General features: G+C 47.0%; 1 protein-coding gene across 2 annotated transcripts in view; it reads left to right on the top strand.

Annotated features, from left to right (window-relative positions):
• SLC6A11 (solute carrier family 6 member 11) overlaps positions 1-16372 on the top strand; it is a 127916-nt gene that overhangs the window by 102119 nt on the left and 9425 nt on the right. The window contains exons 8-10 of one of the 2 annotated variants that reach the window (XM_054481328.2): positions 3373-3497; positions 11065-11177; positions 14262-14399. In XM_054481328.2, coding sequence (XP_054337303.1) covers positions 3373-3497; positions 11065-11177; positions 14262-14399 — 376 coding nt within the window. The remainder of the gene's footprint in view (positions 1-3372; positions 3498-11064; positions 11178-14261; positions 14400-16372) is intronic. The other variant, XM_054481329.2, reaches the window with a different exon arrangement.

The raw sequence follows: 16372 nt of genomic DNA, 5'->3' as shown, positions 1-16372 counted from the left end.
GATGTTCTTGTTGTCTGCTGCATCCCTTGTACTTAGTTTAATGCTGGCTTCCATGCAGGGAAGTCAGAACGAAACCACCCCATTACACAAGCAAGGAGACAAGACGGCGGCCCGTGGAGCTCGAGTCCCTTACTCCTGTTTGCATTGCCAGGGATGGAGTGTGGCTTTTCACCTGAGTCTTCCTGGCTCTTGCACCCCTATTCCTCACTACCAGGGGTGGCCAGCTCTTTCCCAGCTACTGGAGTTGAAGAGGGTTTGGCCAAAACTGCCTTGTCTCCAGCCTGTGTCTTGGGGCAGTGGCAGCTTCATTCCCCACTGAGTGCATGGAGGATGTATGCTGTCAGCCATGGGTCCCTTCTGCTTCCCCCTCCAGCAGGCAGGTTTTATTCCATCTCTCCCATCAGCAGAAGAAAGCAAATTCCCTGGGTGGCAATGCAAAAATTAGAAGATTCATTTTATTTCCTTTTCCAAATTGTTCTGCAAGTGGGTCTTCTCAACTCCAGTGGAGTAAATTAGTACCCTCTCTCCTGACAGCATAATAGCTTCTGGAGGTCTTAAAAGCCCAGCTCAGCGCCTGCCGACTTCAAAGCACTGTTACATAAGCGTTTTACCTAGACGTGGGAGCTGGGGAAGGAATTAGAGGGATGGAAATGGAGCGAGCCAAGCAGGGAAAATCCTTACTTCCGAAGACACCACTAAGCTCTGTCTGCTTGAAGGGGTGGGTGTTCTGAGGACTGGAGGGGAGAAGGGACAGGTCATGCATGGGGCTGGAGGGACCTCAGGTCCCTAAAGAGCTTCTCTGTCTCTCCTTCTGTCTCTCCATAATGTGAGGAAGTCACTCAACAGACCTGTGCAGGGAGATGGGAATTTTTTAACAAGGGACATTTGTTTTTCAACACCTGTGTGGATGCCCAGAGACAATTTTTTAAAGTCAGGATTTGTTCATCTTAATTTTTAGGGTGCATCATTTTTGTTTAGCTCCTAACAAAAACATGGGCTTTGATCTATGTGACTCATCTCCCTCAGCCTCAGGATTCAGTGAAACCTAGTCCAGGGCTGGCATACTGCAGGTCCTGAAAGCATCATGTGGGAGAATTCCAGAATGGAGAGGCTGTAGACCAACGCTTTCCTCCCTGGTATCATCCAATATCCACTGTTTGATATAAGTCAGGGCCATTTTGCCTCAGACTTCAGGAAACAGGCACAAGGAGCAGATGTATCCCAACCTTAGGAATAACTCTGCCCTTACCTGGGCATAGCTGAATTTCTTTTTGAGCCGAGGTAAATCAGACTTGCAGATAAAGTCCCCACTTATACCAGCCCAGCCAGCATTCACAATACCAGAAGAGTTATTTGAAGGGACCTGTATCAGTCATCCATGGCCACAATACTGCTATGTAACAAACAACCCCAGCACACAGGGGCTGACCACAGCGAGTGATTGCTTGTATTGCTCACAAGTCTGCTGGTCAGCTGGGGAGACTCTCCTGCAGGCTGTAGACTGAAAGACCCTGGGTTTGGCTCCAAGGTCCAAGCCAGGGTCAAGTCAACTCCACGTGTGTACATTCTGGGGTCCAGGCCGAACGGATAGCAGCTCCCCTGGGGAAGTTCTCATGGAAAATCACAGAAATGATATAGGACAAATCCAATCATGCAAGCCCATCTCAAGCCTCTGTTTATGTCACATCTGCTAACATCCTGTTGTCCAAAGCAAGTCATGTGGCTAAGCCCAAAGTCGGTGAGGGCAGGGAAATATACTTCACTCCAAGGAAGAAGGTTGTGAGAGTGACTCCTTGCTGAAAAAATGATTTGATCTAGCACAAGGCCAAGAAATTCTGTTATCCAAGCACCTTGTATAGCCAGTGAGATCAGGTTCAAAGAAAAAATATTGCAGGGAGAATTGGAATCCAAGGCTCTCAACCACCAGTTCAGTGCTCTCTCTACTTTACCCTTGATTCCTAGGGTCATTGCAAGGCAACAGGATGTTACAACCACCAACAACATTAATGTAACCTTTGGTTGCTTTATAAAAAGTATGACGTCAGAAGAAGAGGAGGTGAGAGTCCTGCTGTATTATTGAGAATAGTTCTGGATGTGACAATTGAGGAGGGACCGGATAAGCTGGAGTGTATTACAGATTTCAAGCAAACTAAGGAATTTGTAAGGGAACTGGAATGTGTAACGGAGAATAGAAAACTGAAGGGGCTATAGGGCCATTATCTTCAGATCTCCCAAGCCTGAAGGAACTCCAGGCTGTTTTGGAGGGTAAGGCTAACTTTATCAGAGAGAACAAGCATGGGTGAATACAATATGAGAAAGTTCTTAGCACTCTAAGCAGTAAGAGCTGTCCAACAAGGGGAAAGTACTACTGGAAAAAATGGCCAGCTCCTCATGCCTGGGTGTGCAAGCAGAGGTCAGCCGGCCACCCGCAGGGATGCCATGGAGGCTAGTCATGCCTCTGGCAGGAGGTTGAACAAGGTCACCTGGCAGCTCCTCCCCTATAAAATGTGGTATTAACATGGATTGTATGCCTGAGTCTCAGTCCAGGCACTGCAGTGGTTGAGATTCTAAGAGGCCAACTTCCTGACTTGGTGATTTTAGGATGCCGGGCCTGAGGCAGGACAGGCCGGGACTCGAGGGTACCGTCTTCATCTTGACAAAGTTCCATTGTTTCTAGTCTGATTTCTCCTGGGCCATGGCTTTATGCTGGTGCTTCTTAGCTGGTGAGTCCCCCCCGCCCAAGAGCAGGGGACAGTCACTGCTCTGATAAAACTCTCCATGCAAGGGTTCAACCTGGAAGGGGCTGCTCCCTCGCAGCAGCAGAGCAGAGACAGACTCAGGTCTGGCAGATGCTGCTCCAGTAAACAGCTTGGCCAGGATGAATGTCACCATAAAGCCTCTCCCCCAGAGGCTGCCAGAGCTTCAGGTGCAAGGCCTTTCATTGCTCCCCTGGCTGAGAAGCCCCCATTTCTCCCATGGAGGCTTCTCCTGCCCTCCTTGCTTTGAGCTCGCAGAAATACTTTCCCAGGCTTTCTCTCCTACCAGGGACTTGGAGGAGTGTCGGTGTGTTTTGGAGTATTTTCTCATTAGTTCTGCACTTTCCCATATGCCAGCCTCTCTTTCCATGCTGGCTCCATGCTTCTGATTCGTGACCTACCTTACCTTCTAGAAATTCAGGAGAAGCTGTGTGACCATGGGCCGGCCACCTAACCTCTCTGAACCATGAGTGCTCCATCAGAAAAACAGAGCTGCCTGTGCCCGCACTTCCCTGCCTGTCCCACAGGACAGCCATGGTGCTCGGGTGGAGAACGTTCGAGCCGTGCACCGGTTCTGCCCGCTCTGACCCTAGTGCCTCTCGCTGCTTCCCCACAGGGACTGCATCATGCTCTGTTGCCTGAACAGTGGCACCAGCTTCGTGGCTGGGTTTGCCATCTTCTCAGTCCTGGGTTTTATGGCGTACGAGCAGGGGGTACCCATTGCTGAGGTGGCAGAGTCAGGTAAGTTCGCCAAAGGTGGGGATGGAAAAGGCGGCGAGGGAGGCCGGGAGTGATGGTCATCATGGAAATGCTATCTTCCTCCTCGGCTCACACATCTCCTGGATTCAGGCCTCAGAAAGGGGCCCCACCGTTCATCCACAATCCAGGATCCTGGGAATTACCTAGGAAGAAAGTCTCGACACCTCCTCCCTCCCAAATCCAAGGCATCCCTAAGTTTTGTAGATGCTGTCGCCCACTTCATTCATTTCTCCCAAGCTTCACTGTCTCCCCACTAGCCCAGGCCACCATCACTGCTCACCTGGATGGCTCAGAAACCTTTCACTGGACTCTCTGCCTCTGCTATTGTCACTTCCACTCCATGCTCTACCGTGCAGAGGGATTTTTTTTTTTCAAAATGCAAATCTGAACATGTCTTCTCTGATGAAAAGCCTTTCTTGGCTTCTCATAGTGCTGGACTCAGCATGGCCACAAGGCCCTGTATTGCCCGGCTCCTGTGGCCCCACCAGCCTCACCACCCATGATTCCCCCACATTCACTCGGCCCCACCACAGCAGTCTGCTTCACTTCTGCAAGTTAACTCTCTCCTCCTCCCTTAGGGCCTTTGCACATGCTTTCCCTTTGCTTGGAGAGCACCTCCCCCTCCCTCCCTCCCTTTCCCTGTTCTAGACATAGAATCACCATGAGTGTGACAGCCTTAAGTATAGATTGACATGTGTTTGTAGCAAACCCACCACGAGCAGGGTTATCATTGTTTGAGTGATTGTGCAAAATGGTGAAAAACTCTTTCCTTGATTTACATGGTATTTGAATTTCCAGAAAATTAAGTGCATATGAAAAAGTACATAGTTTGTGTTTACATGACAAATGGAGTCTAACCTCAGATAAGTATAAATAGGTTTTTCACCTACAAGCATGTCCAGTGGGACATTTTTTTAAAGAGCAGCACAGGGCATCTGGCCTCCCTGGCCTCCATCTACTCAAGGCCAATCCTGCCCCCACTCATTGTGACAACTGACCCGCCTCCCTCTCAAGCCCCAGTCCAGGGTGTAGCTATTTAGGTTTGGCGTGTGCAGTCAGGGAAGCACCCCTCTGAGCCACCAAGATCGGCAGGCCAAGGGGTGTGGATGTCAAAGGAGGCAGCTGATCAGCAAGCTCTGCTCCATGACTGCTAAGAGTCCACCTTGCTCTTGGTCATGTTTATCAGAGATGCAGGGGCCCCTGCTGAAATCAGGGGTACAAGCTAGACCAGAGGATACGAGTATGATCAAAGCTCTCAATTGCTGGGCACCTACTCATTGGACAGGAACTGTTACACACATCATCTTACATGATGCTCAGCTCAGCCCTCTGAAGTGGCATTTTTGCTACTCCCATTTTACAGATGGGAAAACTGAGGCTCAGGGACGTGAGGTCACTTAACTAAGGACACACGGGCTGGAAGCAAGAGAGCTGGAACTTAATCCAGGCCATCTGGCTATCAAACTCATGTACTTCCCACTGCATCCCACTGTGGCCGGGACACCTAGCCCTTCACAAAACACCCCTGCATCTTCCTCATGTTCAACCACAGGCAGCTCTGCGAGGAGGGATCATTGCCTTCTCAATAGTAGCGTTGCTTTCTGTGAGAATCCATGTCCTCCTCTGTAAAGTGTGCACCCTGAAACTCCCTCGCAGTGTTGCGTGAGACAGAGCATCCACAGCACTGTTGTTGCTCATTTTATCATTGCTCCCGTTTTGGAGGGGAGTCCCAGAGAGGAGTAATAGGAAGAAAAAAATCCAACTAAAATTAAATGTTGGACTTTTTCTTATTCAAATTGAAAGAATACTCATTGTGGAAAAAACAGAGAAACATTAACAGAAGAAAAAAAATTCAAATCCAACGCAACACCTTGGGGTTATCCCGCTAGGATTTTTCATACATATATAGCTATAAGCGTGGTGATCAAAACTGGATCATATTATCCTTGGCGTTATGTAGGCTGAGTTCTTCCATTTATAATAAAGCATGAGGAGCTTACCCCTCAGTAAAAATAGATTGCTATCGTTGAGTTGTGTGGTATTCCATTGAATTGATACACTGGAATTGACTTTCTCTGTCCCACTTCTCAGGCCGTAAGATAGTTGTTTTTTCATATACTACCTCATGAAATGCTCCTGGCACCTCTGCAACATAGGTTTTACCAGGGCCTCCATCGTGGCTGTGCAGACTATGCCCTGCACAACTCCAGCAGGCACTATTCACGCAGCAGTCCTAGCTTTTACAGTGCCTATTACAGACGAGGACCTTGTAGCTGAGAAAGATGAAGTGGTTCATCCAAGAGCATATAGTCCATAAGCAGTGCAGCCTGGATCTGGTCTCTTCTGCCTTGCTTTTTTGTGTTGCTGTTGGCATCAAGCAGGAAAGCCTGCTCTGTGCCCCTGGTTGGGGGTGTGGATCACACAAGACCCTCTTTAGGAGTCTGCCAATTGGTGAAAATGCAAGTTACAGCTGAATATGTAGTCAGCTCACCTTTCTCAGAAGGACCTGGGCTCACTTTCTGAGGCATGATTTTTGGAAAATACTTAATTAGATGCCAGAACACTCAGTGGGATGTCCCAGAACACCTTGGAGACTGAGCCAGGGAGACGGAATGTACTTTTTGCAGGGTTCAGATTTTGTTCTGTTCTAAGCCTAGTGCCTGAGATTTGCTGACCTTCCCTGCATGCCCTGCATGTGTCTCTCTGATGCTGTTACACTCAGGATGCTCTCTCCTAGGGAATGATTTTACACAGCTTATAGTTGGGTCTTGCCTCTTTATCCAGCCTAATAATCTCTTAACTGGAGTATGTGGTCCATTTGTATTTTGTAATGATTGATGTGGTTAGGTCCTGAGGTCTGTTTTAGGGCAGAAAATGTCCAAATAATAATCAGAAGTGGGAAGTGTCAGATGTGTGGTAAAGTGCAAAGTGATATGTTATTAACTCGAATAAGTTATGACGTATAGTCTTGGTCCAATTGCTTACAGAAAAATAATAAGAGGTAGAGCTAAAAAGCTAGTAGATGAAACAAAACTGAAAATTAAAAATATTTATTAACCCAAAAGAATGCAAGAAAGTGCCACAGAGTAAAACTAAACAAAATAAGCAAACAAAAACAGAAAACCAAAAAGAAAACAAATACAAAATAGTAGACTTAAATCCAACCATATTAATACTTATATTAAATTTAAATGGACCAGATACACTAATTAAAAGGCAGAGAATATCAGACCAGATTTTTTTTAAAAAAAGACCCAACTATAAAATGTCTAAAAGAGACACACTTTAAAGACACAGATAAAGTATAAAAGAATGGGAAAAGATATACCATTCAAACAATAAACATAACAAAACTGGCTTGACTATTAGTGTTGGACAAAGTAAACTTCAAGTCAAAAAATATTAGCAGAGATAAAGAGGAACACCTCATATTGATAAAAGGGGCAATTCATTGAGAAGACATAACAATCCTAATGAGTTTGTACCTGAAAGCAGAGATTTGTTATATAGGGAGCTAAAACTGATAGAACTAGAGGGGAAAACAGACAAATCCACAAGCATAGTTGGAGATTTTAACACCCCTCTCTAACTAATGATATGAAATGTCATTAGTTATATGAAATGTCAATAAAGACATAGAGATCTGAACAATACTATCAACCACAGTGACTTCATTGATATTTATCAAACAGTGCACTCAGTACCTGCAGAGCAGAATTCTTTTCCAGTGGACATGGAACATTCACCAAGATAGACCACATACTGTGCCATAAAACAAGCATCAGTGTATTTCAAGAAATTGAAACCCATTAATATAATGTACCATGTTAATAGATCTAACAAAAAAACATAAGATTAGCTTCATCGATGCTTAAAAAGCCTTTAACAAGATTTAACACCCATTTACAATATAAAATAATCAAGAAAATAGAAGTTGAGGAGTACTTTTTGAAATGATGTGTGTGTGTAAAAGTTTTTAAAAACCAGATGTCTATAGTATCCTACCCATTATGTGAAAAAAGAAGGGGAGAAGAGAAAATATGTCTACTCATTTGTGCAAAAGAAATACAGAAAGGATTAACTAGAAACCAACAAGGATGGTTATCTTCGGGGTGGTTGGAAAAGGGGTGGAAAGAAGGGAGGAATGGGAATGAGGGAGGAAGAATGAGAAGGAAGCAGTGCTTCTCTGAATATATCATTTTTTTATTCGCTCTGAGTCTTGGTAATATTTCACATACCACTCAAAATAAACAATGATTTTTTTGTGGTGGAACCCTAAATGGAATACAAACAGTAACAAATGAACCTAACTGTACTACAAATGAAAAATGTCACCATGCTGAAGGGAATAGGGAAGGAAAAACTAACCTATGTAACTTTGAGAAACAGCATCTTGACTGGATATTTTAAGGCTAAAGACAAAAATAACGGTACTGTGCTCCTGTTAGTACGGGGTAGCAGTTCCACAACTGTTGTAAGTGTGTATATTAGGATTGAACAAATAGGTAAATATTTTATAGATAATTAGTCAGATTTCTCACTGAGAAAGAAGTTATAAATAAGGAAAGGAGAGATGCTAGAATGTCTTTTATTGGAATTGGAAGTATCAGTATATTAAAATTCATGGTTTTCATCTATGTACAGATAGATATAGAAATATTCATGTGTATATGCATGGATAAATATACATATATTTCCTATCTTTGTGTGCTGAGAGGGCCTAAAAGCAATAATACTCCACAGTTATGAGCACACCTAGGGCTCAGATCTTGGTTTCTAAACACTATTTTTCAATTAAAAAAAAAAAAAACAGGGCTCCTTGGCAAAGCAGTTGATTTCAGGGCTAGGGCAAGACAAGGTGAAGCTAGAACATTTTTGTGATGCCAAAAAATAAGGACGTGCTCAGAAAAAAAGGTTGGAGGCATGTCAAAAAGCCATGGAAATCAACCTGAAGGAACTCCCAATGGTCAAAACTGAAATAACTTGAACAGCAAAATAAATAATGATAGTATTGGATTGTAACCCATAGAATAAACTACCCAGGAGTCCATACTCACATACATAAATAATTGAATAAATAAATGGTGTGAAAGGACAGCTATTCCTTGGAGAAGAATTATAATTAATAAATATAGAAGGAATGAGGGAAATATCAAATCACCATTAGGCAAACACCATTGTAATCATGGTTGCAGGCAAGACCCACCAATGGATACTAAAATCAGTAGGTAAAAGTTGGAGTAGAAACAGGATGTTTTCATAATCTCAAAATATTTCCTCCTGCAGGAGCGTTAACAATTACAAAGAGAAAAAGAGTAATGTTATAGTGGAGAAACCTAGCAGACGACAGTTTAACCTTAACCTTAAGTGATCAAGGTAAACATCACCAGTAATAATATTGATTGACATGTACCCCCTGATACAATACACCAGAAAGGATATAACATCACTGCTGTGGTTTTCTAGCCAAAAGATGTACAACCTCAGCATAAGTCTTGAGGAAACATCAGACCAACCCACATCAAGAGACATTCTGCAAAACAACAACCAGAACTCATCAAAAATGTTGAGTTTAGGAAAGACCAAAAAAAGGCTAAGGGACTGCCACAAACTGGAGAAGACTAAAGAGATACAACCAATAAACAATGTGGAGTTCTGAATTAAATGTTGGAACAGAAAAAAAGGGGGCAAAAGGAGAAAAACTGGCAGAATATGAATAAGCTCTGTGGCTTAATTAATGGTATTATACCAATATTAATTTACCAGTTATTAAATATTGAAAGTGTTCCCCTAAAATCAGAAACAAAGCAAGGATGTATGCTGTCTCTGCCTCTATACATATGGCAATGAAGTTCCTAGAGAGTGCAATAAGGCAAGAACAAGAAAAATAATTAGAGGGAAGAATAAAAATTTTCTTGATAAACATACTGAGTGAGTCAAAAATCCTAAGGAACCTACAAAAAAAGTAATAAGTGAACTTAGAGAGGTCAAAGGACAAAATAGATAAAATCTATTATACTTCTTTACATGCTAGCAGGAAACAAGTGGAAAGTTTTTAACTTCTGCTCTTCACAAGACACCATTAAGAAAATGAAAAGGCAAGCCATAGACTGGGAGAAAATATTTGTAATAACTCCTCTGATAAAGGATTTACATCCTAAACATATAAAGAACTCTCACAATCAAATAAAAAGAAAACAACCTAATGAAAAAAAATGGACCAAAAAATCAAGCCATCACTTCACAAAAGAAGACATATGAACAGACGATAGACATGTGAAGATACTCAATGTCATTAGCTATCAGGCAAATGCAAATGAAAACTATGATATAACATCTCACTCCCAGTGTAATGACACATCTTAAAAGACTGGCAATATCAAGTGTTGGCAAGGATGGGGAGCCACTGGAAATTGGAAACATTGCTGGTAGGACTGTAAAATGGCATAGCTACTTTGAAAATCAGTTTGGAATTTCTTAGAACGTTAAACATATGATTGCCATATGACCCAGCAATTCCACTCCTAGGTAGAATAGGCAAAACTAATCCGAGGACGAAAAAAAATTGAACTGATGGTTGCCCAAAGTGAAGATGAGGAACGGAGGCGAAGAGACAGCAGAGGGGCCCAAGGGGCCAATGGCAGTGTTCTATAGCTTGATTGCCATGGCTTGATTGTCGTGGTGGTTATCTGGGTGTATACACTTTTTAAAACTTCATTAAACTATTGTATGTAAATTATACCTTAATGAAGCTGCTCTTTAAAGTAAAAAATCGTCAGATTTCATGTCTATTAAGCATTTACCTGCTTCAGTGCTTTCCATTTATTGTGTCATCTCACTGAATTCTCAAAACCACTTTTTTTAGGTAGGACTTTATTATCCCCATATTTCAGCTAAGAAAACAGATTTGAGCCCAGGCCACCTGGCTACAGAGCCTGTCCTCTTGACCACTGTGCCACAGGGCTAAACTCTCAGGTATCTGTCTGCTGACATTGATAAAGTTCATCCAGAGGACACGCTAACCCAGCCCTCTATGTGAAGCAACTAAAACAAGGGAGTGCAGACCTGGAAATGAGAGTGGAAACCAAAGGAAGAGGCTGCCAGGGTGGAAGAGCATTTCTCCAGCCTGGACCCGACCTACCTACACCACAACCACTGGGTACCTGGTCCTTGCCTCCCCCTGGGCAGACAGAGTCAGAATCGCTGGGTAGGCCTGAGAATCTGCATTTTAACAAGAAACTGCACCTTGCCCCTTGATAACAGTAGAGAAATGTCCAGAGGAAGGTCCATGGATCAGCCCAACCTAGGCTTGAATCCTGACCCTTCCAAGGCCCTTGTTTACCTCTTTCTGCCTCAACTTGCTTATCTGCAAAATGGGCATCAGAATAGCACCAACCACATGGGGTGGCTGGGAAACAGAAGTGATTTGAGTGAGAGGCAGGCACAGTGCCTGGCGCCGAGGAGGCACTCAGTAAACACTGGATTAAAATAGCAATTGTATGAGGGATGGGACTCCACCCAGTGGCTTTCTCTCTCTCCCTCGCTCCAGGCCCTGGCCTGGCCTTTATTGCGTACCCCAAGGCGGTCACCATGATGCCTCTCTCCCCACTGTGGGCCACCTTGTTCTTCATGATGCTCATCTTCCTGGGCCTGGACAGCCAGGTAAGGGGCCATGGGGAGAGGGAGCCCAGGAGGGATGGGAGCCTGGGCCAGGAGGCCAGACGCCACCCTTAGGAGTGGCTCCCCAGGCCCAGCCACTCCTACCTGGCCCTGGCATCAGGGCCCTGCCCACTGTCCCCCATTCCACCCTCCACTTCCCTCCCAGCAACCCTTGCACCCCCCCATCCACCAGGTGGGCTCCATGCTTACCCACAAATGTCTGTTCCGGCCCCTCTAAGCCTTCCCAAACACTGTTTTCCTTACCGTAATTCCCAACTCTCAATTCAGGTTTAGAAAAATTTGCTAAATACTTCCCTTCTGCTCAACCAGTCCTGCCAACAGCACTGCCTGGCACAGCAGAAGAGAGTCTCAGAGAGTGAGTCCCACAGCATGCATGTCCCCATCCCAACCCAATCATTGAGGACACGGACACAGAGAAAAGCACCTCCTCTTCCTCCATCTCTGTCCTGGATGCTACCACCAGCTCTGCCCTGCCACTGCTTGCCTGCCTCTGTGCTCGGCCCTCCCTAGAGGCCCCTTGCCAACCTCCCCCTGCTTGGCAGCCTCCTTCCCTGATGAAGGGGGTAGACCTGGAGCTAGTAACTCACCCATGCACTCGGTTTCCCTTTGTTGCCACACAGCGCGCAGGCGCTCGCTTCCCGCACTGAGCACACTCCAGACTCCCATCCCAGGTGCCCGGCCTCTTTCCCAGACCATTCCCCCAACAGTCCCTGAAACCCACCCTTTGCCTGCTGGTCCTCACAGCTGTTTTCCCTAGGAGCCCTGGAGAACTTCCCCCAGCCACAGCCTCCCTGCCTCAGAGACGGGTCTCTCGGCCAACCAGTGCTGTGCTGTGCAGGGGGCTCTGCAGGCAAAGCAGTCAGACCCCCAGGGAGACACACCCAGCCCAGCCTGTGGGAGTGCTGCCCTCACCCATGACCTTGTGCCAGTTGAGTCACTTGGCACCCAAGCCCCACAGCCAGTATGTCTGTCAAGCCATCAGAGTCCAATTCAATTTCTTCGCCTGATCGGTTTCCCAGAAGCTGCTAAGCCAAATCACCGGGTGTTTCTGCTGATAATCTTCCCTTATTGTTGCTGTTGCGGGCAGAGGCCTCGGAGGGATTGGCAGCTTATGCGTGACAGGCCAGGCCTGCCTGGCAGAGGGAGGCAGGGGCTGGGGCCTCGGCTTGGCGAGTCCCTGGGCTGAGCTAAACCAGCACTTGGGCCTGGGGGCCCGAGGTCTGGCACAAAAAGTGGCGGCCACTCTGCCTACCCCCATGCATGCTGCCCTTGCTGTGTGCCTTGGATACATTCTCAGTTCATTGTCACAATACCACATGGGCTGGGGGCTCTTTTTTCATTGCCTCCATTTTATAGAAAAAGAAACTGAGGTTCAGAGATACTGAGTGACTTGCTCGGTCGTGCACCCGGGCCCGTCTGCCTCTTGGCCTACACACTGCGGTGTCTCGTCAGTTTCGATCCTGGATAAACAACCTCCTTTGCATCCCATCCTCTTCCCTAGGACCTGGAGAAAGGATAGACAGAGCCAGCCCTTGCTGCTGAGGCAGAGCAGCTGCGAGGCCACAGCCTGGGCTTGAGTCCCAGCCCCATGACTTGCCAGCTGTGTGCCTTGGGCTAGTCACCTCGCCTCTCTGTGCCTCATTCCCTTTGTCTGCACAAGGATTATTGAAACACCTTTTCTGGGGAGGCAGAGGTGAATCAGAAAGGATTTGGAGCCGACAAATGGCTCCAGGGAAGGGGCGCGTCCCAACAAGGTGGCTGGCAAAAGAACCCTTGACTCCTCCTCCCTCCCTCAAGGCAGGGCAGTGGGGTGGGTAAAGCCCAGCTCTGGAGTAAGATCACCTCGTTCAAATCCAGGCTTTGCCACTTATCGCCTGTGTGACCTTGGGTAAATTGCGTACTTCCTCCTCTGTGCTTCTGTGTCTTCATTTACAAAATGGGAATAATAATAGTACAGACCATGCAGAGACTACATAAATTAATGTACGCTAACTGCCTAAAACAGCCTGGCACATCGCAGGTATGATGTGTTTGCTGTTATTCCTGTAATTATTATTAATTTAGCAAACATTTCCTGAGCCTCTCCCTCCTCTGTGCCAGGGGCCCTGAGCTAGACACAGGAAATAGACAGATGACAATGATGTGGTCCCTTCCCTCCAGGATCCCACCTGCTTGTAAGGAGACAGATATAAGCAGGCAAGGACCCCCAGAGTGAGGGGTGTGCTCAGGGCACAGAGGAGAGGGATGGGCTGTCCTGAGTGGGGGACAAGAGTGATCAGGAAAAGGTTCATGCAGATCTGCCCCCAGTGCCATGAGAACCAGGTGAGGGGGTGGTTGGTATCCTAGGGTATTCAGGCTGGCTGTTAATGTGTGGGTAGGAACTGGGCAGATACTGTGTACCTGGCCCTGTACTCAGCACACAGGATACAGATGCTTAGTGGCTCAAACTCAGCCATTGATGCCTGCGTCGTTTGGCTGGGGCCCAAAGACACCCAGCAGAGACAAAGAGCTGGAAGTTGGCTCACCTCTGATTGCCCTCCACCCAGCAGAGGGGCCTCATCTGCCAGAAACAAAGGGCAGGGAAGCATCCCAACCCCAGAGACCACAGAGACAGACCAGAGCCTGCCATCAGCAGAGCACGTAACTCCCACTATGGGCACAGAAATCCCAGCCTTGCCTCAAGGGCAGGGGCTGGTCTCATTTAAGTTGTCGACCCCAGCACAGAGCCCAGCACACAGGCATGTGACAGGCAGCATGTGGGAGAAGGAGTAGTACTAGATTTGGAGTCTGAAGACCCCAGCTCAAGTCCTGACTGCCACGTCTTTGCTGAATAATCTTGGGCAGGTCACTCTCCACCTCTGAGCCTCAGCATCCTCATCTGTTAAATGGGCATGACTAGAGCTCCCCTAGTGCTGGGATGACTGTTATCCTCAGGCCCCTCGTCTGCATCAATGGGTGTGGGAATGAAGGAAGCCCAGGGTTCAGGCCTGCTGCGCTTGCCCAGAGCCTGGGCCACCAGGAGCAGCCTTGTCCTTGAGTTTCACACCATCGTATCTCCCCGTCCAGTTTGTGTGTGTGGAAAGCCTGGTGACCGCCGTGGTGGACATGTACCCCAAGGTCTTCCGGAGGGGTTACCGGCGGGAGCTGCTCATCCTAGCCTTGTCTGTTATCTCCTATTTTCTGGGCCTCGTGATGTTGACAGAGGTGAGTGGCATGGTTCGGGCTGCACGGGGTGAAGTGGGTGTGTGACATCAACTCCCAACTCTAAAAGTGACCAGCTGTGTGACCCGGGTCAGGTCTAGTGCCCTCTGCCACTCGGTTTATGCTTCCTCCTAGCGGGTCATGGTGAGGATCTAATGGAAGTTCTCATCAAGCCCTCAGCACAGTGTCTTCATGTGCAAGTGCTCAGCTAAAGGCCGCGGCTGTTATTCACAGAGGGGAGTCACACTCACCAGGGGAACGCTGGGTTGATCTGTCATGGTGAGCACATGGACGCCTGGGCCATCCCTAAGAATAACTTCTGGGTGAAGTAACAACGTCAGCTACTGGCCTCTACAGCAGTTACCTATGACTGGTCTCACGTTCAAAGCAGGCTTTTCTGGGCATCTCTGAGAATAGGCTCCCATGATGATATTGGCACCTTCGGGCACCGTGTGCACCAGCCTGGGACTTCTATGTGGGCCCCTCTTCTCATTGTCTCTGCTGGGCCCTCAGGTTAGGAGAGGCTCTCCATGACCTCCAAATTAAGACCATCTGATAAAACCATATTTTTCTCCCCCACCTCCCATAGCCATCCTGTCAAATAAATACCTTCTTATGTATCTTGGGAAGGTAACATTAGGTATTTTTCTCCCCATATGCACACAATTAATTAATTTAAAAAGAAAAAAAAGAACTGTTGCCTAGAAACAAGAATCGGCTTTGTAAGAAACATGGAAAGAAATGAGGGAACTCAGAATCACTAAAAGCAGCTGATGTAATATTGAGGTCAGGCTAGAAAGCATTTGGGTTCATGCCACCTTGTTGTGTCTACTCATCCCCCCACTTTCCAACTCATATGCTACCTCCTCCTGGAAGCCTTCTTAGCTTGCCTTCCCTCATTCATGCCCTCAGCTCCTAGCACTTTGTTTGCAGCTCAGTTCAGTCTCTTCCCCATTACCGTGATCTACGGTCCACCTGTTCACCTGTCTCCCCCACCAGACCTCAGGGGCCGTGAGAACAGGAACCAGCCCTCATTTGGCTTCATGCCCTCAGAGCCAATTCAGCACCTGGCACGGGGTGGGTGCTCAGTGCACAGTGGCTGGCATCATTACCTCGCCCAGTCATTGTCACATTAATGAGAGTGATAATCAGTGTTGGAGCAAGTAAATGTTACGGCGCTTCCCAGTTTCCACCTCACTTCTCCCCACTCGGAGAAACCGGGCACTGCAGTAAGCAGGGCCTCATTAAGCACTGATTAATTAGAGTCTCTCATCACAGTCTTGTCACATACAAATCGGGGGGTTAGCCTGATGCGTTAAAGAGGCTAACGGACAGAATTCCAAGAGGAGCAGATGTTGGCACGGGCATCAGCTGCTTGGAGAAGGCAGGTGGTGGAGGGTGCTTCTTGAACCGCCTGCCCCAGGTGCCCCCAGCTCACCGAGTCTCTGATACCCAACCTCTGACTGAAGCCTCACATCTGCCCAAGGGGTGTTTCATGGCCCCCAGAGGCCATCAGGGAGCCAGCAGCACAGTCACCCAAGACTGTTAATCAGCAGGCGCTTGGGCTTCACATGCCAACCTTCCGCCTTCTTGGAGGAATATCTGTGATCAATTGCAGTGGAGAAGTTCAAATTGCCAAATGGGCCGTGCCGCCTTGGCCTTCATGGTAATTGCTGGAAGGAACTTTCCCTCACTTATACACATTTAAAGCTCAGCTCTAAGAAAAATAGGCCACAAACTTCTTTTCTTCCACCAAGGCACTGTGATGAGTGGTTGAGAGTATGGGCTTTGCAGACAGATGCCCTGGGTTCAATCCTTAGCCCTTGACTAGCTGGCTGGATGACCTGCAGCAGGTGTTGTCGCTGCTCTGTGCCTCAGTTTCCCCATGTGAACAGTGGAGATAACACTAGTGGCTGCCTTGTAATTGCACCATGAAGGACCAACTGGATTAAGACACAGGAAGCAGTTTAATACAG

The sequence above is a fragment of the Pongo pygmaeus genome, chromosome 2 (genome assembly GCF_028885625.2).
Source record: "Pongo pygmaeus isolate AG05252 chromosome 2, NHGRI_mPonPyg2-v2.0_pri, whole genome shotgun sequence".
Classification (NCBI taxonomy): Eukaryota; Metazoa; Chordata; class Mammalia; order Primates; family Hominidae; genus Pongo; species Pongo pygmaeus.
Note: the sequence above shows the minus strand (reverse complement) of the source record. Positions and strands in the feature narration are given on the sequence as shown.